The following is a 16,571-nucleotide window of genomic DNA, read 5'->3' on the forward strand; positions in this document are numbered from 1 at the left end:
CTGTTGTCCATGTCTTCATGTGTGTGAACATGTATAGGCACATACAGCAGACAAATGCATGCAGGCGCCCGCTGAGAAAGGAAAAGAACACACAAACTGTTGGTCTATGTAACATCTGTGTTTTAGACAAGGTTTTATTGATACAGTTTATGAATAATTTATGCACTAGTGAACAAAGATGGCTCCAACCATGTAAATCGTACACAGCATGATTCTCAATAGGGACTGGAGCTAATATGGGGTTCACAAATGACCGTTTTCTGCTCTTATTCCTTAAATGGGGCATCATGCTTGGAGTAATATGAATGAGATCATGATTGGAGTAGCAGAAGTGAGGTCATGTTTAGAGTAGTAGAAGTGAGATCATGCTTGGAGTAGTAGAAGTGAGGTCATGTTTAGAGTAGTAGAAGTGAGATCATGCTTGGAGTAGTAGAAGTGAGGTCATGCTTGGAGTAGTAGAGGCGAGGTCATGCTTGGAGTAGTCGAAGTGAGGTCATGCTTGGAGTAGTAGAAGTGTGATCATGCTTGGAGTAGTAGAGGTGAGATCATGCTTCAAGTAGTGGCGGTGAGATCATGCTTGGAGTAGTAGAAGCAAACAAATCATTGAAGCTAATACAGTATGTTATGAACATTATTCATATTGTCCTCATGTCTCTCGAGGTCATCAATGTGATGACTTACTGAGCTTCAACAGAGGAAGTACAGTATAATACATATTTCACACTATTCAGTGCACAGGGTTGGGTGATAACAGGGTTGGGTGACAGTTTATGTGAACTTCTCCTTTCTCTGTGGGTATCTCCAACTAGGTGTCCAGATGTCAGCATCATTTTGACTGCTTGTGTGTTTGTTGGTTTGTGTGTTTGTATGTTTATATTTGTGTGTGTTTTTATACTTCTGTGCAAATGCAAAGTATTTGTACATGCACGCTTTCCAACACAGGTACCTCCAGAGTATGTGCACTTCTGAATAACCTGTTTGAGTCCGTCATATCCTTCACACTGTTGCTGCTCTGAATTGATTATGCCTTAGTCTCATCTCCAACAACAAACCAACCATGCCAGGGTTGGGCTAAATTCCATTTGGAATTTCAAGTCACTTCCTGAATTGATTGCATTGAATTGGAATTTACCCCAACCCTCACCACCTTTGTTTGCTTGTATCTACTGAAAAAGCACCCTGAACTGAATCTGTCCTCATCCCTAGTTTAAGGGCAGCTACAGTATCTAGCCGTTAGCTTTCTCTGTTGTAGCAAGTCTTATTCAGAAGTGCACTACCTAAAAGTGGAGGAGATATTAGGATTGAGATCAACGAAATGTCAACAAGAACTAATGCACTCCAGTGGCTGTTGTTTCCTATTGGAGACAGGCAGCCGTTGCACATGTGTCCAGTGGGACGCTTTCTCCGTTGGACCAGCATGCTTTGCATGACCGGGACTGTGCAAACGCAGCACTTTACCAGCGGTCAGTGTCGCTTGATGTCATGTGAGACCTGGATAGTCTACGCTGAAAAGTACAAGAAGAAGAAACATTTGACAAAAAAATGAAAAATACTACAGAATAGAAAAAAACAATGCTTTGACTTGCTTGGGCAATGAGCATTGTCTTGTTTCTATCTAAATGTCTCTATGCCTTATTTTTACCTCATTGATGGAGTTTTAACATGAGGTGACTTTGACCATTGACTAACGTCTAGATGTCATCTTCCAACAGGAAATCCATTTTATTTGACTTTTTTCTCACTCAGAACGGAGTGGTGACCTGTCCATCACTCCTCAGCCAATCAGCTCCACCAATCTTCCACACCACCCAATAGAACATAATCTCTTAATGCTGTGGCATTAAGAGACTGGGGATGGTTTGGGTGGTGATGGGTGGCTCAAACAGAGACCCAGTCATGTAACCTGATTACAGGGGATGTTCTGCAGGTCCAGTGCTGGCCTGGGTTGACTGTCATGCTTTATGTTATTTGTCTCCTCCTCTATCCCCTTCCCTTACTGAACCTGCCAAGCTCTTCCCATCCTCCCATGCCCCTTTCTGCATGCTCTCAGCTGATATTCACACTGCCCCGCCCTTTCTTGAGGGCCTCCCCATACCCTACGACTAATTCACCTTACTCTACATCTCTTACCCATCCATCTAGGCCTAGGGCCTCCCTAACCCCTACGACTAACACATCCTACTTTCTACATCTCTTACCTATCCATCTAGCTAACCATCCACACCCAGACCTTACAACAACATGGCCAAAACCTCTCATACTACCTACCTACCTCACCAAAATCTCTCGTACTTCTCCATTCCAGCCCCAATCCCTGCTCTAACTCCATTTACTAGTGTACTGTAGATAGTACATATACTATTCCATATACCACCACCCCACTCTTTAAACCATCTATTTCACTCCCTAGGGTGTGGGGGGAATTTCCATTATACCCGACCACAGGTATAATGACTCTAGGGGATTAAATGATATACTACCTATCTGTTGTTGTTTATCTTATGTTGGAATGCATTTTAGTGGCTCACCTGCCTTGAAGAGCACCTTTCTTTATGACTGCATGGCTTTCAATGTGGTTGTTTCCTTTGCTAGCTTTTCTACTCGCTCGTTTGGTTCCCTTGGCTTTGCTTCTGGATCTTAAAGTAATAACGATCTAATAGCAAGACGACGGATGTTTATTTATTTTTTCTTTTCTCCCCCCTACGCAGCCCTCTTCCTCTCTAGAGACTCAGGATGTAAGAATACCTTAATATGAGCTTTTGCACACAAACACTCTCTCTGCCATGTACCTATAGAGGACTGAGAGTAGCTGTGGGGCATTTTGATGGGATGAGGGAGGGAAGAAATTCAACTGATGTGTGAATATCATGTAAGGATATGGTTAAAATGGGTTTGGGAATAAATGGGAGGGACTAACAAGCTTTTCTAGACCTTGGACAGGGGTTTGAACCTCCAATGAATACAGTTGATTCTGTTGACTGTGACATATCATAGACATGGTATACCGGCTATTTTGTTGTTCCTCAGACCTGGCTAATGTTTATCTTCTCTTTGAAAGGGTGTGTGTCTTGGGTGAAGGGGGTGGAGGTGACTATTTGATGTATGGGTGTGTGCGGGTTGGAGTGAGTATGTGAGTAGGATGTAGTGGATGGTCAAAGCAGCATAGCACAGGTATCGTCAACACATGCTCCTCAAACCATTCCAATGCATTTCTAGAGACATGGGGGTGTTTGGATGTGTCAGTGCTTGGCTAAGGATTTTCCATCATGTCCAGTCCCACTATGGTGAAATGGCCTAGCCGACAGTGTAGAGGCATTCTTACATGATTGGACAGACTACAGTCCCAGTCCCACCCTTGAAAGCGGAGCAAATCTCCTGTTGCCTCCCATGTCCAATAGAGACTACTTTGGGCCAGGACATTCACCCTCATATCGCTTCAGACAGTGAAAGGGAAGGGGGAGGGATGGTGTGGAGAGAGGGAGAGTGGGAGAGTGGGTGGATGGGTGAGACTGAGACCAAGGTATCACTCCACCCCAAGAATATGAATAACTGTTCTACATATATTTATTTTAGGATAGGAAAAGTGGTAGAGCAGAGCCCCCCGACCCCAAAAAGAAAGCCTCTTTTAGGTCCATCAGTACCTCCCTGGCCTCCAGCATCAAGAGACGTAGGTCCTCCAAAGACACGGTAAGGAGATGAAGAAGGGAACATCATCTTCCCTTACTCTTCCCTCTCTTCTCTCTTTTTCTCTACCTCTGTCTCCTCTTCTCTCTCAATCTCTCCCTCTTTTTCCTGTCTTTTCTACCGCCATTCCCATCTCTTAATTGCCAGAGAGCCCCATTCCTCTCACCCATCTTACATGGCTCAGCAGCAGCCATGGCCACATGTCTGTCAGTCTGCCATCGATCAGCCATCCAACCAGACGCCATCTGTAGGCAGACAGGATGCAGGATGCTAGGCAGCAGTGCAGGATGAAGAGCAGGTCAGGGGTTGGAGCTGGTGTGCTGGCTGTGGGGAGAGCCAATGCAGGGCCAGGCTGGGCTGGCTTCATGGGATTAGTGGGTGTAGTTTTGGAGGAGGGGGCAACGCAGCAGTCTGTCTTGCTTGTTTGGGCTGCTCTTCCTTCCTGCCAATGATATGGACGTGGTTTTGACCAAATTGTCTCTTGGTGATTTTGTAGTGTGTGTATGTGTGTGTAATTGTGTTTATCTCTTGTTCCTTTGATTGCCTGATCCTGTTCAATCCATCTTTTATACACTTAAATCCCGCACCTCTTCTCGTTTTGTTTCAGTTGTTGTTGGTTTTGATTTCAAAGCATGCGCCAACGTCCTGCCATTTGCCAAAGTCAGTCAACCGTTCTGGAAACAAACTAACATGTCTATTTTTACCAACAGACCATCTATTTCAGGGTTTTCCTCATGGAGTCGTGTTATTAGATCTAGTCTGTCTACTTTTGATTTGTCATGTTTACTTTGTCATGTTTGTAACCATATTGTCTGACGAAAGGCTTTATTTCAATGTCCTTGTAGTGTCCATTTTGCATGCCTTTTAGGGTCTATTTCTAGGTGGTGAATGCAGGTGATTCTTTTGTGTCTTCCTCTCTTTGCCGCCTTTCTCGGCTTGAGATTCTTTGAAACATCACGCTTTTATTGTGTCAGCAGCTTAGACCCACTGTAAAAAGAACTCAGGCCTTATCTACCTCTCTTTCTATGGGGGCCTTGCTGCAGCACAATAAGAAAGTGATGCTCTCTCATTTCCTCCACAGTCCATTTGGAAGGGCCTGCTCATTGCTGGTGGGGATGCTCCTCCACAGTGGCCTGACAATCGAGTGACCTGCAACGTTCTCTGTCCTGCTGTTCACCCAGACAGAGCAGGCTGATGTCCAAATCTGAGTTACCAGCTATGCTCAATCCGGATTTAGCTTAGAGTTTCACAGTAGATATCAAAGCCTTTTGTTTTCCCTTTACTTACTGGCCCAATCAAACCTGTCAAAAAGGGCTCTCTTGGTCTGTGTTTCTGTTTGATTTCTCTATTTCTTTCCCTCTGTCTTATATATAGTGTCTCTGACATTTATATTAATGTCACTTCTTTGATCCATATCAATACTTACTCTCTCCTGGAGTTTTTGGTCTCAACTATTGGAATGGAGAAGACGGAATGACCATTGTTGCTGTTTGTGTGAGGGTTGGGATGGTGGTTTTGGAGTTACCATGCTCTTACACACATCCATGGTGAAAAAGAGAGACCACATAGGTTATAACAAGATTATAACCAAAGATGTACCATCCTCAGTCTTTGACTATTATTTTGATTTTATATAAGTGTTCTTCTTTTATATTAATGGTTATCAATGGACTTTTGAGTGTCAGTGTCCCTCACCCACATGCCACACTGCTCCTCTCTCCCTCTACAAGCATGTGAATTAATGTTATTGTTGTCAGTAGTAGTAGTAGTAGTAGTAGTAGTAGTAGTAGTCGTAGTAGTTCAGAAGTCATTGTGGTAGTGGCCATTAGTAGTGATGTATAGAAGTCTCTCTCTTTTGCTGGTCCACCTTCGGCCAGTAAGGGGTGCTCTAAATGATCCCACTAACAGCAGGCCCCGAAGTAGGCCCACATGTGGACATCTAAACAGGGGTTGTAAGCCTTGTGAGGATGCAACTCTTAGATCTAAGTGATAAGTCCCTTGTAACTATTAGTAAAAAATCATCAGTGTTTTTTATCTGTATTACCCTATGATGATGTTGACCCTTGACTTAGCGTGGTAGTTGCATCATAACAATATGCTTGAATGCTTGAAGAAAAGCATCAACACAGCTTAAAATGAGAGACACAATCATCAACACCTAAAATAATCGTTTGAATTAGCTGATTTGCGAAATTGACAGGGAAAATTATTTCATCAGAAACTACATTTTTGATTTTTGTGAAGATGGATGGTGGTACATGGTGGATTATGATTGGCTTGTACTGAAATGTTCCTGTTCTGAAAAGGAAGACCTCTTATAGTAGAAAAACATGTTTAAGCCATTTGTCTTATCACAGTTTGAAGAAGTGTTGTGAATCAGGTTTCTCCAACTTTTATACTATAAATCAGAATCCATGGCAAAGTAAGTTGGATTTTGATTTGACATGCTGGAAACAACGCTGATGAAAACAGTATGTCTCGTAGAGAGCATGATTCAGCACAGTGGTATGGTGTGGAATTATAGGAAGGCAACAAACTTCACAAAAAACAATCCCTATATTTTGCAAGATCAGTTCATGGCCATATTTGCAATGGATAAGGAACAATCCACAGCAATTGCAGTGGTTAGTGATGCTGCCTCTTTGTCAATTGCTAAAGGAACCATCCTTACCATTTTCAAGTATGTTACCTGCCATCAAGCCCATGGCAAATTACACAATCAATGACATTAGGTTACACAATCTCAAAGTCACAGTTGCCATAGTAACTGAGCACCTGCATGGATCTGGGTATGTTACTACCCAGCACTGTAGATGCCCATTAAAACCAACCACTCTGCTCCTCAGAAGGAGTACAGTGAAATATGGCCTGGAAGTAAGAGTCCAACTGTACAGCGATGTGAACCAGCCCAGATTGCACTGGGGCTTAATCATAATTCATATTTATCTCTCAGCTTAGCTGCTAAAAATAAAACCCGGTCTGCATTCAAATGACTGTGGGTAAAACAAGCTGTCTTATTTTATCCAAGGGGGTAAATGATTGCCAAGTCAGTCATGTAGGGTTGAGATTACCTTTGGCTGATTCAAATGTGCTCTACCCTCTGGGCCTTACCTCCACTCCACTGTAGTCATATGATAACCCTCCTCAGGCAGAGCAAGCAACTAACACATGTATTTTCATGGCTGTACTGTACTAATCTGTGGACCCGACAATGGAACCAAAATGTTTCCATCTTTCCTAACCACACTGCCTTTGGGGGGTTATAAAACACCTCTGCTTTGAAGATTTTGACTGAAATGGAGCAGAGGTGTTATTATCTATAGCAGTTCTGTTTAGGGATTTTGTAGGGGACTGACTGTGGCTCTGTTTTTCTCATGTTCTCTCCATCTCTGCAGCAGTACCCACCCACCGACATCACGGGCCAGCTCAACTTGTCCGACCCATCTGTCAGCACGGTGGTGTGAGAGGGACAGAAGGAGAGAGAGATTCTCTACTCGGAGAGAGAGAGAGAGAGGGTGGGTGGACGGAGAGAGCCATCCCCCAGATCGCTGCATTGTTGGATCCATCACTGCTGAAGCTTTTTGTCCCATTGGCTTTACAGTAGAGCAATGGAGTTACACCTACGTCTGAGAAAGGACTCCCCTGATCATATTCTCTGATCATGGCACCTGTTACAGCTGTCTGGCATTAGTTAGCTCTAGGGTTCTGAGCTTACTGACACATACTGTGTTTTTCTCTATTTTCTCTAGTCATGCTCAATCTATGCTTAAAACAGTCCTATCTTTGTCTAATTTACTTACTGCAGACATAGTGATGTTGGATACTACTACTATTTAAAATATCTACATGATATATTTTACTGTTTTAAAAATCATGTTTAGTTAGATGACTTAAGTATACAAACAAGTGAAGTTCTGTACATATCATTTAACTTACAAGGAGGGACTATAACACATATTATTTCACAGTATTTAGCAGCAGGGGTGGCAGGTAGCCTAGCGGTTAAGCGTTAGTTAGGCCAGTAACCGAAAGGTCGCTGGTTTGAATCTTCGAACCGACTAGGTGAAAAATCTGTTGATGGTCCTTGAGCAAGGCACTTAACCCTAATTGCTCCTGTAAGTTGCTCTGGATACTAAATGACTAAAATGTGAACACTATAATAGGTACACTTTGCTGGATAACAACTACAGCATTGTATTAAGAAATACTTATTTGAACTCCATGTTTAAACATTTTAGATATGTCTTTGTTAAATTGGACACGTTTTAATAGTGAGAGCATTTGTGACAATGTAATCCTTTAAAGCAGCAATACTAAAGATGGAAGAATGCATGTATTGTAAATGCATAGATGCAACTGAATATTTCTGTAACTAATTATTTGGCCATGGTGTTAATACGGCTACTGCTGTTTGTTGGAATACTCCGTGGCACTTTACAACACACTTAAACCCCTGTTTTCTAATCACTCACAGTTTTCTGAGATACAAAAATTGGGATCTTTGTTTACATTGTATTCTTTGCCCCTTAATCATTTTATAACTGTCTGCCAAATGCATGCTTGTATATATTTTATCCAGCCAGTATTATCCTTTGGTGCCCCTTGAAAACGTTCTGCTTGTAACGTAATGTTCACATTTACCTGTATTTGGTCCAATGAGGTCCTCACACCTTTGGGAAAGTGGCAAAGCTATATTCTTATTTGAAGTGGATTTTCAGTCACTAGGGATTTTCAGTCACTAATCTAGTCGAAACTACAGGAAATACTCTAAAAAAGGGTGCACATTTTTACTTTTGTCCTAGCGCTACACACCTGATTCAAATAACCAACTCATCATAAGCCTTTGATTGGTGGAATCAGGTGTGTAGTCCTAGGGCAAAAACAAAAATGTGCATCCTTTTGGGTCCCAAGGACCTGGATTAAGAGAAACACTGCTCTAAGTCATTGTTATCAGGCATATGTTTCGGAACACCCCTCTCTCGCCCTCTCGCTTTCCTCAGTCTTTCTCATCGCCAGTGTCAAGGGGTTGCATCAAAGGGCCAGGTTTTTCACCCAACCAGCACTTGATCTTTCATGGAAAACCTCCTCCATGTGCACGACAGTCTATCTTCAATTTGCACTTTGAGATATTTTACATGAAAGGAAACCATGTGAATTGATAACTCTGCTTAACTTGCAGTGTTGGTGCTGTGAGGTTAGGTACAAATATATTGGTTAGATGAAAGAAACGGCCCGTTTCCCAGGCTCTGAAGTTGAGAAACAAGCGTGGCATGTTGAAACTAAGACTATGGGACCGTTCTGGCATGGCAATGCACTTTAACCTGAGTGCTTCCCTATACTGTCCCCATCAACAAGGCTGACTGAAATATGATTATACATTCAGTATGCAAGTACATAAAAATGTATATGAATAAGAGTAGAAAACAGCTCACAAGCGAGATCATGGTCTAATTGTTATAGTATGACCCACTGGGCACGAAATGGTTAAATCAACATTGTTTCAACGGAATTTGTCAACGTATTGTGACGTGGAATCTATGTGGAAAATACACTGGATTTGAAAAAGTAATCAACTGTTGTTTTGAGGGTAACATTTCAACCACAGAATTATGTCATCATTGTAACCAATTTTCATTATAGTCAAACCTTGTATAAAATATGTTGAATTTGTACCTTTGAAACAACGTCAGATCTTCAATGTTATATCCACTATCAGAAAAAAACAACAGGCTGGGCTGTACCTCATACTGGAGAGTTGATCTATCTACAGCTACCCGTTGGTCCAGGGTTTTAACCAAGCCTAGCCCTGCTTAGCTTTGATATTGTCCACTGACTATTACCAATGTGCTATCGTGAGAATGATTATTGAGAGATCTCTTAATAGCTAAATAGATTCACTGTTGCTATCAAATTAATTCCAAAGGTCATATAAGCAATGTGAACATTGTGAAAATTCTGTGCAACTTCTAGCACGCGTTTACTGTGAAGACTAAGGCTGTACCCGCTTTAAGTTACAGTTTTAACACTGGCCAAGTAGGCTACTGTGGCTATTTGATCATAATGTAGGCCTACCAGAGTTGCCTACCATCAAAAACAATGGAGAAAATGCATCCCATAACATTTTAACATGGAAATAGCTGTTCTATCATTCAGCCTACAGTAGCAGCCAATGTGTGGTGTTCAATGTAGGCCTACATTCCACATGCAGGGCTTGACATTAACCTGTTTATCCACTTGTCCTTCAGAAAAGGAGGTGACTGAAAATGTTTTTGTGTTGTTTGATGCAAGAAACCACTTTACAAAATAAATTATTATTCCCATACCATTATTACAGAGAATCAGACAAATGATGCTACTCTCTGCCTATTGGCTACTTAGTTTATTCAAACCTGTCTCAAAACTTAAAACTGCCCCTTGGCAAAGGATATGAACAAAATGTGCACAAGTGGCTACATGCAGCTCTTGCTTTGATCTCAAAACAAGCACATCTACTTAGGACCACAGCTGTAAACACAGTCCAGTTCAAAGTAAACAGCACAGATCCATATATGGCAATGGTCTATTTACATATAGTCCTACTGCAGCTCTGATTGGTTATGCCGCTTGGGTACGGGCTGAGTCGTGCCCAATAGAATCCTACTCCGATGTGGTCTGCCTACAACAAAATATCTTGCATAGTTCATTTTGTTTCAGTATGTTGCATTGAAAGTGGCTAATATTGCGTTGATTCGACCACAATTGCCACAGTAAAGGGAAACGTTGATAGTGTTAACTAACAGGGAAAACTCTAGACAAACTGGATATTAAATTGTGTTTGGTTGTCAACGCAACCAAATATCAACATTTGAAGGATATGTATCTTCTGCTTTGGTATTTCCGTCTGTGCCACTGACTTAGTCTGGCTTGAATTCCAGTTTGCCTACAAATAAATAAATACATTGTTGGATTCATGTGCCCTTCTGAACCAAAACAGTAAATAGCCTAAAGTTAAGGCTATCTTACAAACAAATGTAACAGTATTTATTAAACCTTAAAATGAGTAACACATCCATGGCCACATTGAGGTTACTGTAACTATAAATGTCTTACATTTACATTTACATTTACGTCATTTAGCAGACGCTCTTATCCAGAGCGACTTACAGTTAGTGAATACATATTTTTTTATACTGGCCCCCTGTGGGAATCGAACCCACAACCCTGGCGTTGCAAACGCCATGCTCTATCAACTGAGCTACATCCCTGCCGGCCATTCCCTCCCCTACCCTGGACGACGCTGGGCCAATTGTGCGCCGCCCTTGAGTCTCCCGGTCGCGGCCGGCTGCGACAGAGCCTGGATACGAACCAGGATCTAGTGGCACAGTTAGTACTGCGATGCAGTGCCTTAGACCACTGCGCCACTCAGGAGTTCTTATGTAATCATAGAAAGCTTGCATGTTCAAGATAGCATGCAAAGGTTGCAGGTCTGTGGAGATCTTCACAATTGCTATAATAACATGTGCAGAATCTCAAACAGCATTGATCACTTGCACCATGTTTTTATGTAATCTCAACTCCAATCCAGGTCATTTGTTTGTGCTATTACATTATGTTGTTGTATAAATACAGAATATCTGACATTGTATTCCCATTTGAACTTTGTTGTGCTTTTAAATGGTTGAAAGCGCAGTGATAACACATTTAGATGACAAGTAAACCAAAAATCTGACATTGTTTTTCCATTAGAATTTGGTTGGGCTTTTAGATGGTTGAAAGCATAGTGATAACACATTGGGAATTCACCACATTTCTGGCTGTCTTTTTGAGTGGCTCTCAACCAAATATTACCCAAATGTTCACTTTGAAATGACGTGGTGTGCCCAGTGGGGGGTGTCTCATACAAACAGAAAAAAAGTAATTAATAATTGTATGAATTTGTTTGGTTACAAAGTTTTTGATGAAACATATAGATTGTAGCACTAAAACAGCATTTAGTTTATGAAATTTGATCATTTAAAAAGTTGCTTCTGGTCATGTTCTAATTCTGGCCTATGCATGCTTATGTGTGTTTATCAGTATTGTTTTTTGGTTCTTCAATGCTTATTGATATTGACCATGCAGATTTTGTTTAGTTTTCTGAAATGCATACTTTAAGTGCAATGTAAATAGAATCTGGTTTGTTATTGATGAGGATGAGGAGACTGACATTCTAGTACCACAAGTGCAATACAATGTCACACATACACACACACACACACACACACACACACACACACATAGAGAGACACACACACACAAACACACACTCACACACTTTACACATTTTGAAGTTTTACCTCCTCAATTACGAAGATGATCTAAAAAAGATTTTCAATGAAATTATCTTGTTTGTATAGATGCACTTGTAAATAAAATGAACCTATTGCCAAATGCAATCAGAGATGCTTTTGTTTATGCAGCTTAGCCTACTACACACATTGCAATCTATATTTTCTGCTGACACTCAGAGGGTGCGTTTGGGTTAGTTTGCTTGGCACGTCGGATGAGCGTAGACATGATATGGTATGTTATGGTCTGTTAATTTAGTGTGAACCCAATCCAGACGGCGAGCGGGCGTGTTAAATCAAGCGCACTCTTTTTCAGTGGCCGCAGGTGGGGGCTAGGACCGTAGGATGCTGTCGTGCCTGCTCAGGAAGAAGATTTCCAAGTGGGTGTGGCTTAAGTTTTATGCCTATTGTTGTTTTTTCAGAAGAGACGGGTCATGAATCGTGTTTCTAGTTAGGCATATGGCACGATTTTAGAGCGAAAATAGGCCTATACATGTGATGCCACCAGATTCCACCGTCGACACCTGTTTGCAGATGAACCTCATCACCTGAGTTCTGGAGTTTGTAAGGTAAGAAGCTTGACGAATTTGGCACTAAGTTAAGTTTTACTTTACTTTCATACACCCAAGTACTTCTCTGCAGCTGCCACCACCACATCTATTTTCTGTGATTTACATTCCATTTCTGCGGTACAGTTGATAACCATGGCTATGAACGCTAAGAAACCAACCTTACTGAAGAATGTTATTTATATCACTCTCTGTTGGCCTCGGCCTACTCACAGAAAGCCTCTTAGGATCCCTCGCCCTGGACCCATCTTCTCCAACTACTCTCTTCACTGCCTCAGCATATGACAACTTCTGTACTACTCTGATCCTGGCAACGCAGAGGCATAAACCTCCATCCTTCTTCTTCACAAAAAAGAAACTTGAGGAGACAGGTGAAGTGGAAGGCCGAATGTATGCCTGTCCCAGAGATTCGGAGACATATGTTTCCATAGAAGCTGTCTCTTCCTGTGACAGAGGATACACGTGACTCCGGGGAAGTGGAGCGCCTACCTGGAGATTTTTCGCACAATCCCCCTGTCGATGGGGTGGTAATTGAGTCGCCTTCTTTTTACAGAAGGCGAGAGCCAAATCGGCATATTCGGGGGGAATGTGCATAGTGGAGACCTGGTTTGGACTTTCCACCGTAGTTGCACCTATGGAAACACCTACACACCTCCCCGAGCACTGACGTGACCATCCCTTGAGAGCCCTCTGTTGCTATGAAATCGTCGGGTCATGAGAGGTTAACCAGGAGAATCAATCAGAAAGAGACTAATTCTCTCCTCATGACCCTCCTGTGTTTTCATCCAGAGTGGAGCTGTGACCTCCCTAATCAGGCCTGATACTAAAGGGCGACTATCTAAGGCATGTACAGGGAAGGGCACATTAACAGGAACAATAGGAATCCCTAAACTACGGGAAAACTTACGATCAATAAAGTTCCCAGCTGCGCCTGAATCTACGAGCGCCTTATGCTGGGAATGCGGGGAAAACTCAGGAAATTCGATGTCAATACACGTGCGCAACAGGGAGCTCTGGGTGAGTCGGGTGCCTACTCACCTGGGACGGTCCACCAGTGCTCTGCCTGCTGCCTCGACTCCCTGAGGACCCTCCCCAGCACCGACCAGCAGTGTGTCCTCTGCGGCCACAGTTGGTGCAGGAGATGGCCCCCCTTCCAGTCTCCCTGAGAGCAGCACCTCCGAGCTCCATCGGTGTAGGGTCGGAGGTGCTGGGGGATGGAATGGACGGACCCTGATCCGGACGTCCGCGGCTCGCCAACAGGTTATCCAGCCTTATCGACATATCCACCAGCTGGTCCAGGTTAAGGGTGGCTGGGACCGCAGATTGTCCCGGGTTTGTGGCTGTCTAGATCCCTGCTGTTTGTTGTTTTCAATCTTCCATTTGACCTGCCATGTCTGGAACTGCGAGGAGTAACAGCGTAACCTACGTTGCTAGCTACCATGACAAAGACCAAAGCCGGCGGGAGTACCGTTGTCGAGGACAGTGATGTCTCTCTATCACATGTGAAGGATCTTTTAAACGAACATAAATAGTTCTACAAGCAGTTGTTACAACAACAAGAAAATAGCTTCAAGTGCTTTGTCCAAATACTGGTGGATTCGACTTATAAAAGAATGGACGACCTGACCAGAGTGGTCCAGGACCTAAAGAACAGTTTGAAGTTCTCCCAGGGTCAGCTCGATGAGTTTAAACAGGAGAATGGCAAGATTACAGCAATCTGTAAGTCATTGAGAGAGGACATCAGTTCTGTGTGTGAATCCATGATAACAATGACGGATAAATTTGTAAGTCGCTCTGGATAAGAGCGTCTGCTAAATGACGTAAATGTAATGTAAATGTAATAAATCAGACTATCTCGAGGGACAATCAAAGCGTAACAACATGGTTGTGGTCGGAATTGCAGAATCTCCACATGAGACCTGGATGGAGTCTGAGGACAAAGTGAGGGAAATGATCTCTGAGAAATTGAAGATGGACCACAGGAAGATTGAGGTGGAGCGTGCCCACAGGACTGGAAAACCCACCACCGGCCCAGGTAACAGGCCCGATAGTGGTCAAGTTCCTGAGGTTCAAGGACAAGGTAGCTGTTCTGGAAAGAGCCAAGAACTTGAGAGGAACGTATATCTTTCTCAACGAGGAAGATATATGCCAGAAGCTGTGCGCCAGAACAGGAAAGAACTTATCCCAGCCATGAAAGCTGCCAGAGCGCATGGGGACATTGCTTACATCTGCTATGACAGGCTCATTGTCCACCCTCCCTCCCAGAAGCCTGGAAGGGATGAGAGAGCCAAGCCTATGGGTTCGTAGCTTCAACCCCGCAGCACACACATACACACACCAATTGATTAATGGACTGCTGAATGTATATTTTTTTCTCTTGCTTTGTTTGCTCTTTTCAGTATTATGTCTATCTCTGATAAGCTACCCAGGAAAGGGCTGAAAATAGCCCATATTAATATATGTAGCCTTAGAAATAAGGTTAAAGAAATCAATAACTTGCTAACGTCAGATAACATTCATATATTAGCCATTTCTGAGACTCACTTAGATAATTCATTTGATGATACAGCAGTAGCAATACAAGAATATAACATCTATAGAAGAGACAGAAATGCTTATGGGCGAGGTGTTGCTGTATATATTCAGAGCCATATTTTTTTACATTTTAGTCATTTTAGCAGACGCTCTTATCCAGAGCGACTTACAGTTAGTGAGTGCATACATTATTTTTTATTTTTCATACTGGCCCCCCGCGGGAATCGAACCCACAATCCTGGCGTTGCAAATGCCATGCTCTACCAACTGAGCTACATCCCTGCCGGCCATTCCCTCCCCTACCCTGGGCCAATTGTGCACCGCCCCATGGGTCTCCCGGTCGCGGCCGGCTATGACAGAGCTTGGATTCGAACCAGGATCTCTAGTGGCACAGCTAGCACTGCGATGCAGTGCCTTAGACCACTGTGCCACTCGGGAGACCATATCCCTGTAATGCTTAGAGAAGATCTTATGTCAAGTGTTATTGAAGTGTTGTGGTTGCAGGTTCACTTGCCACATCTAAAGCCTTTTCTTTTGGGGTGTTGCTATAGGCCACCAAGTGCGAACAGTCAGTATCTAAATAATATGTGTGAAATGATTGGTAGTGTATGTGATGTAAACAGAGAGGTCTACTTCTTGGGGACCTGAATATTGACTGGTTTTCATCAAGCTGTCCGCTCAAGAGGAAGCTTCTTACTGTAACCAGTGCCTGTAATCTGGTTCAGGTTATTAATCAACCTACCAGGGTGTTTACAAACACTACAGGAACAAGATCATCCACATGTATCGATCACATTTTTACTAATATGTAGAACTTTGTTCTAAAGCTGTATCCGTACCCATTGGATGCAGTGATCACAATATAGTGGCTATATCCAGGAAAGCCAAAGTTCCAACAGCTGGGCCTAAAATAGTGTATAAGAGATTTTGCTGTGACTCATATGTGGATGATGTAAAAAATATTTGTTGGTCTGATGTGATTAATAAGGAGCATCCAGACGCTGCACTTGATGAATTTATGAAATTGCTTCTTCCAATTATTGATAAACATGCACCTGTTAGGAAACGGACTGTTAGAACTGTTAAGGCTCCATGGATTGATGAGGAATTGAAAAACTGTATGGTTGAAAGAGATGGGGCAAAAGGAGTGGCTAATAAGTCTGGCTGCACATCTGACTGGCTGACTTACTGCAAATGATGTGACTATACTCAACAAAAAGAAGAATAAACTGTATTATGAAGCCAAGATCAATGATATAAAAACTTTGGAGTACTTTAAATGAAATTATGGGCAGAAAGACAAATTCAAATCATCGAATCAGATGGCTTATTCATCACAAAACCATGTTACCAATTATTTTAATGATTACTTCATTGGCAAAGTGGGCAAACTTAGGCAGGAAATGCCAACAATGAACAGTGCGCCATCGTATTCATGCATAAGAAAACAAATAATAAAAGAAAAGCATTGCAAGTT

General features: G+C 42.5%; 1 protein-coding gene across 2 annotated transcripts in view; it reads left to right on the forward strand.

The window, feature by feature from the left end:
- Nucleotides 1-9,617, forward strand: part of LOC311127369 (glutamate receptor ionotropic, NMDA 1-like) — a gene marked incomplete at its 5' end in the record, with an annotated part of 33,102 nt that extends 23,485 nt beyond the window's left edge. The window contains 2 exons of one of the 2 annotated variants that reach the window (XM_084159211.1): nt 3,574-3,687; nt 7,083-9,617. In XM_084159211.1, coding sequence (XP_084015337.1) covers nt 3,574-3,687; nt 7,083-7,148 — 180 coding nt within the window. In that variant the 3' untranslated portion in view covers nt 7,149-9,617. Of the gene's footprint in view, nt 1-3,573; nt 3,688-7,079 lie in introns of both variants that reach the window. The other variant, XM_084159212.1, reaches the window with a different exon arrangement.
- Nucleotides 9,618-16,571: the final 6,954 nt, after the last annotated feature.

The sequence above is a fragment of the Coregonus lavaretus genome, assembly GCF_964263955.1.
Source record: "Coregonus lavaretus genome assembly, chromosome: 4".
Lineage (NCBI taxonomy): Eukaryota > Metazoa > Chordata > Actinopteri > Salmoniformes > Salmonidae > Coregonus > Coregonus lavaretus.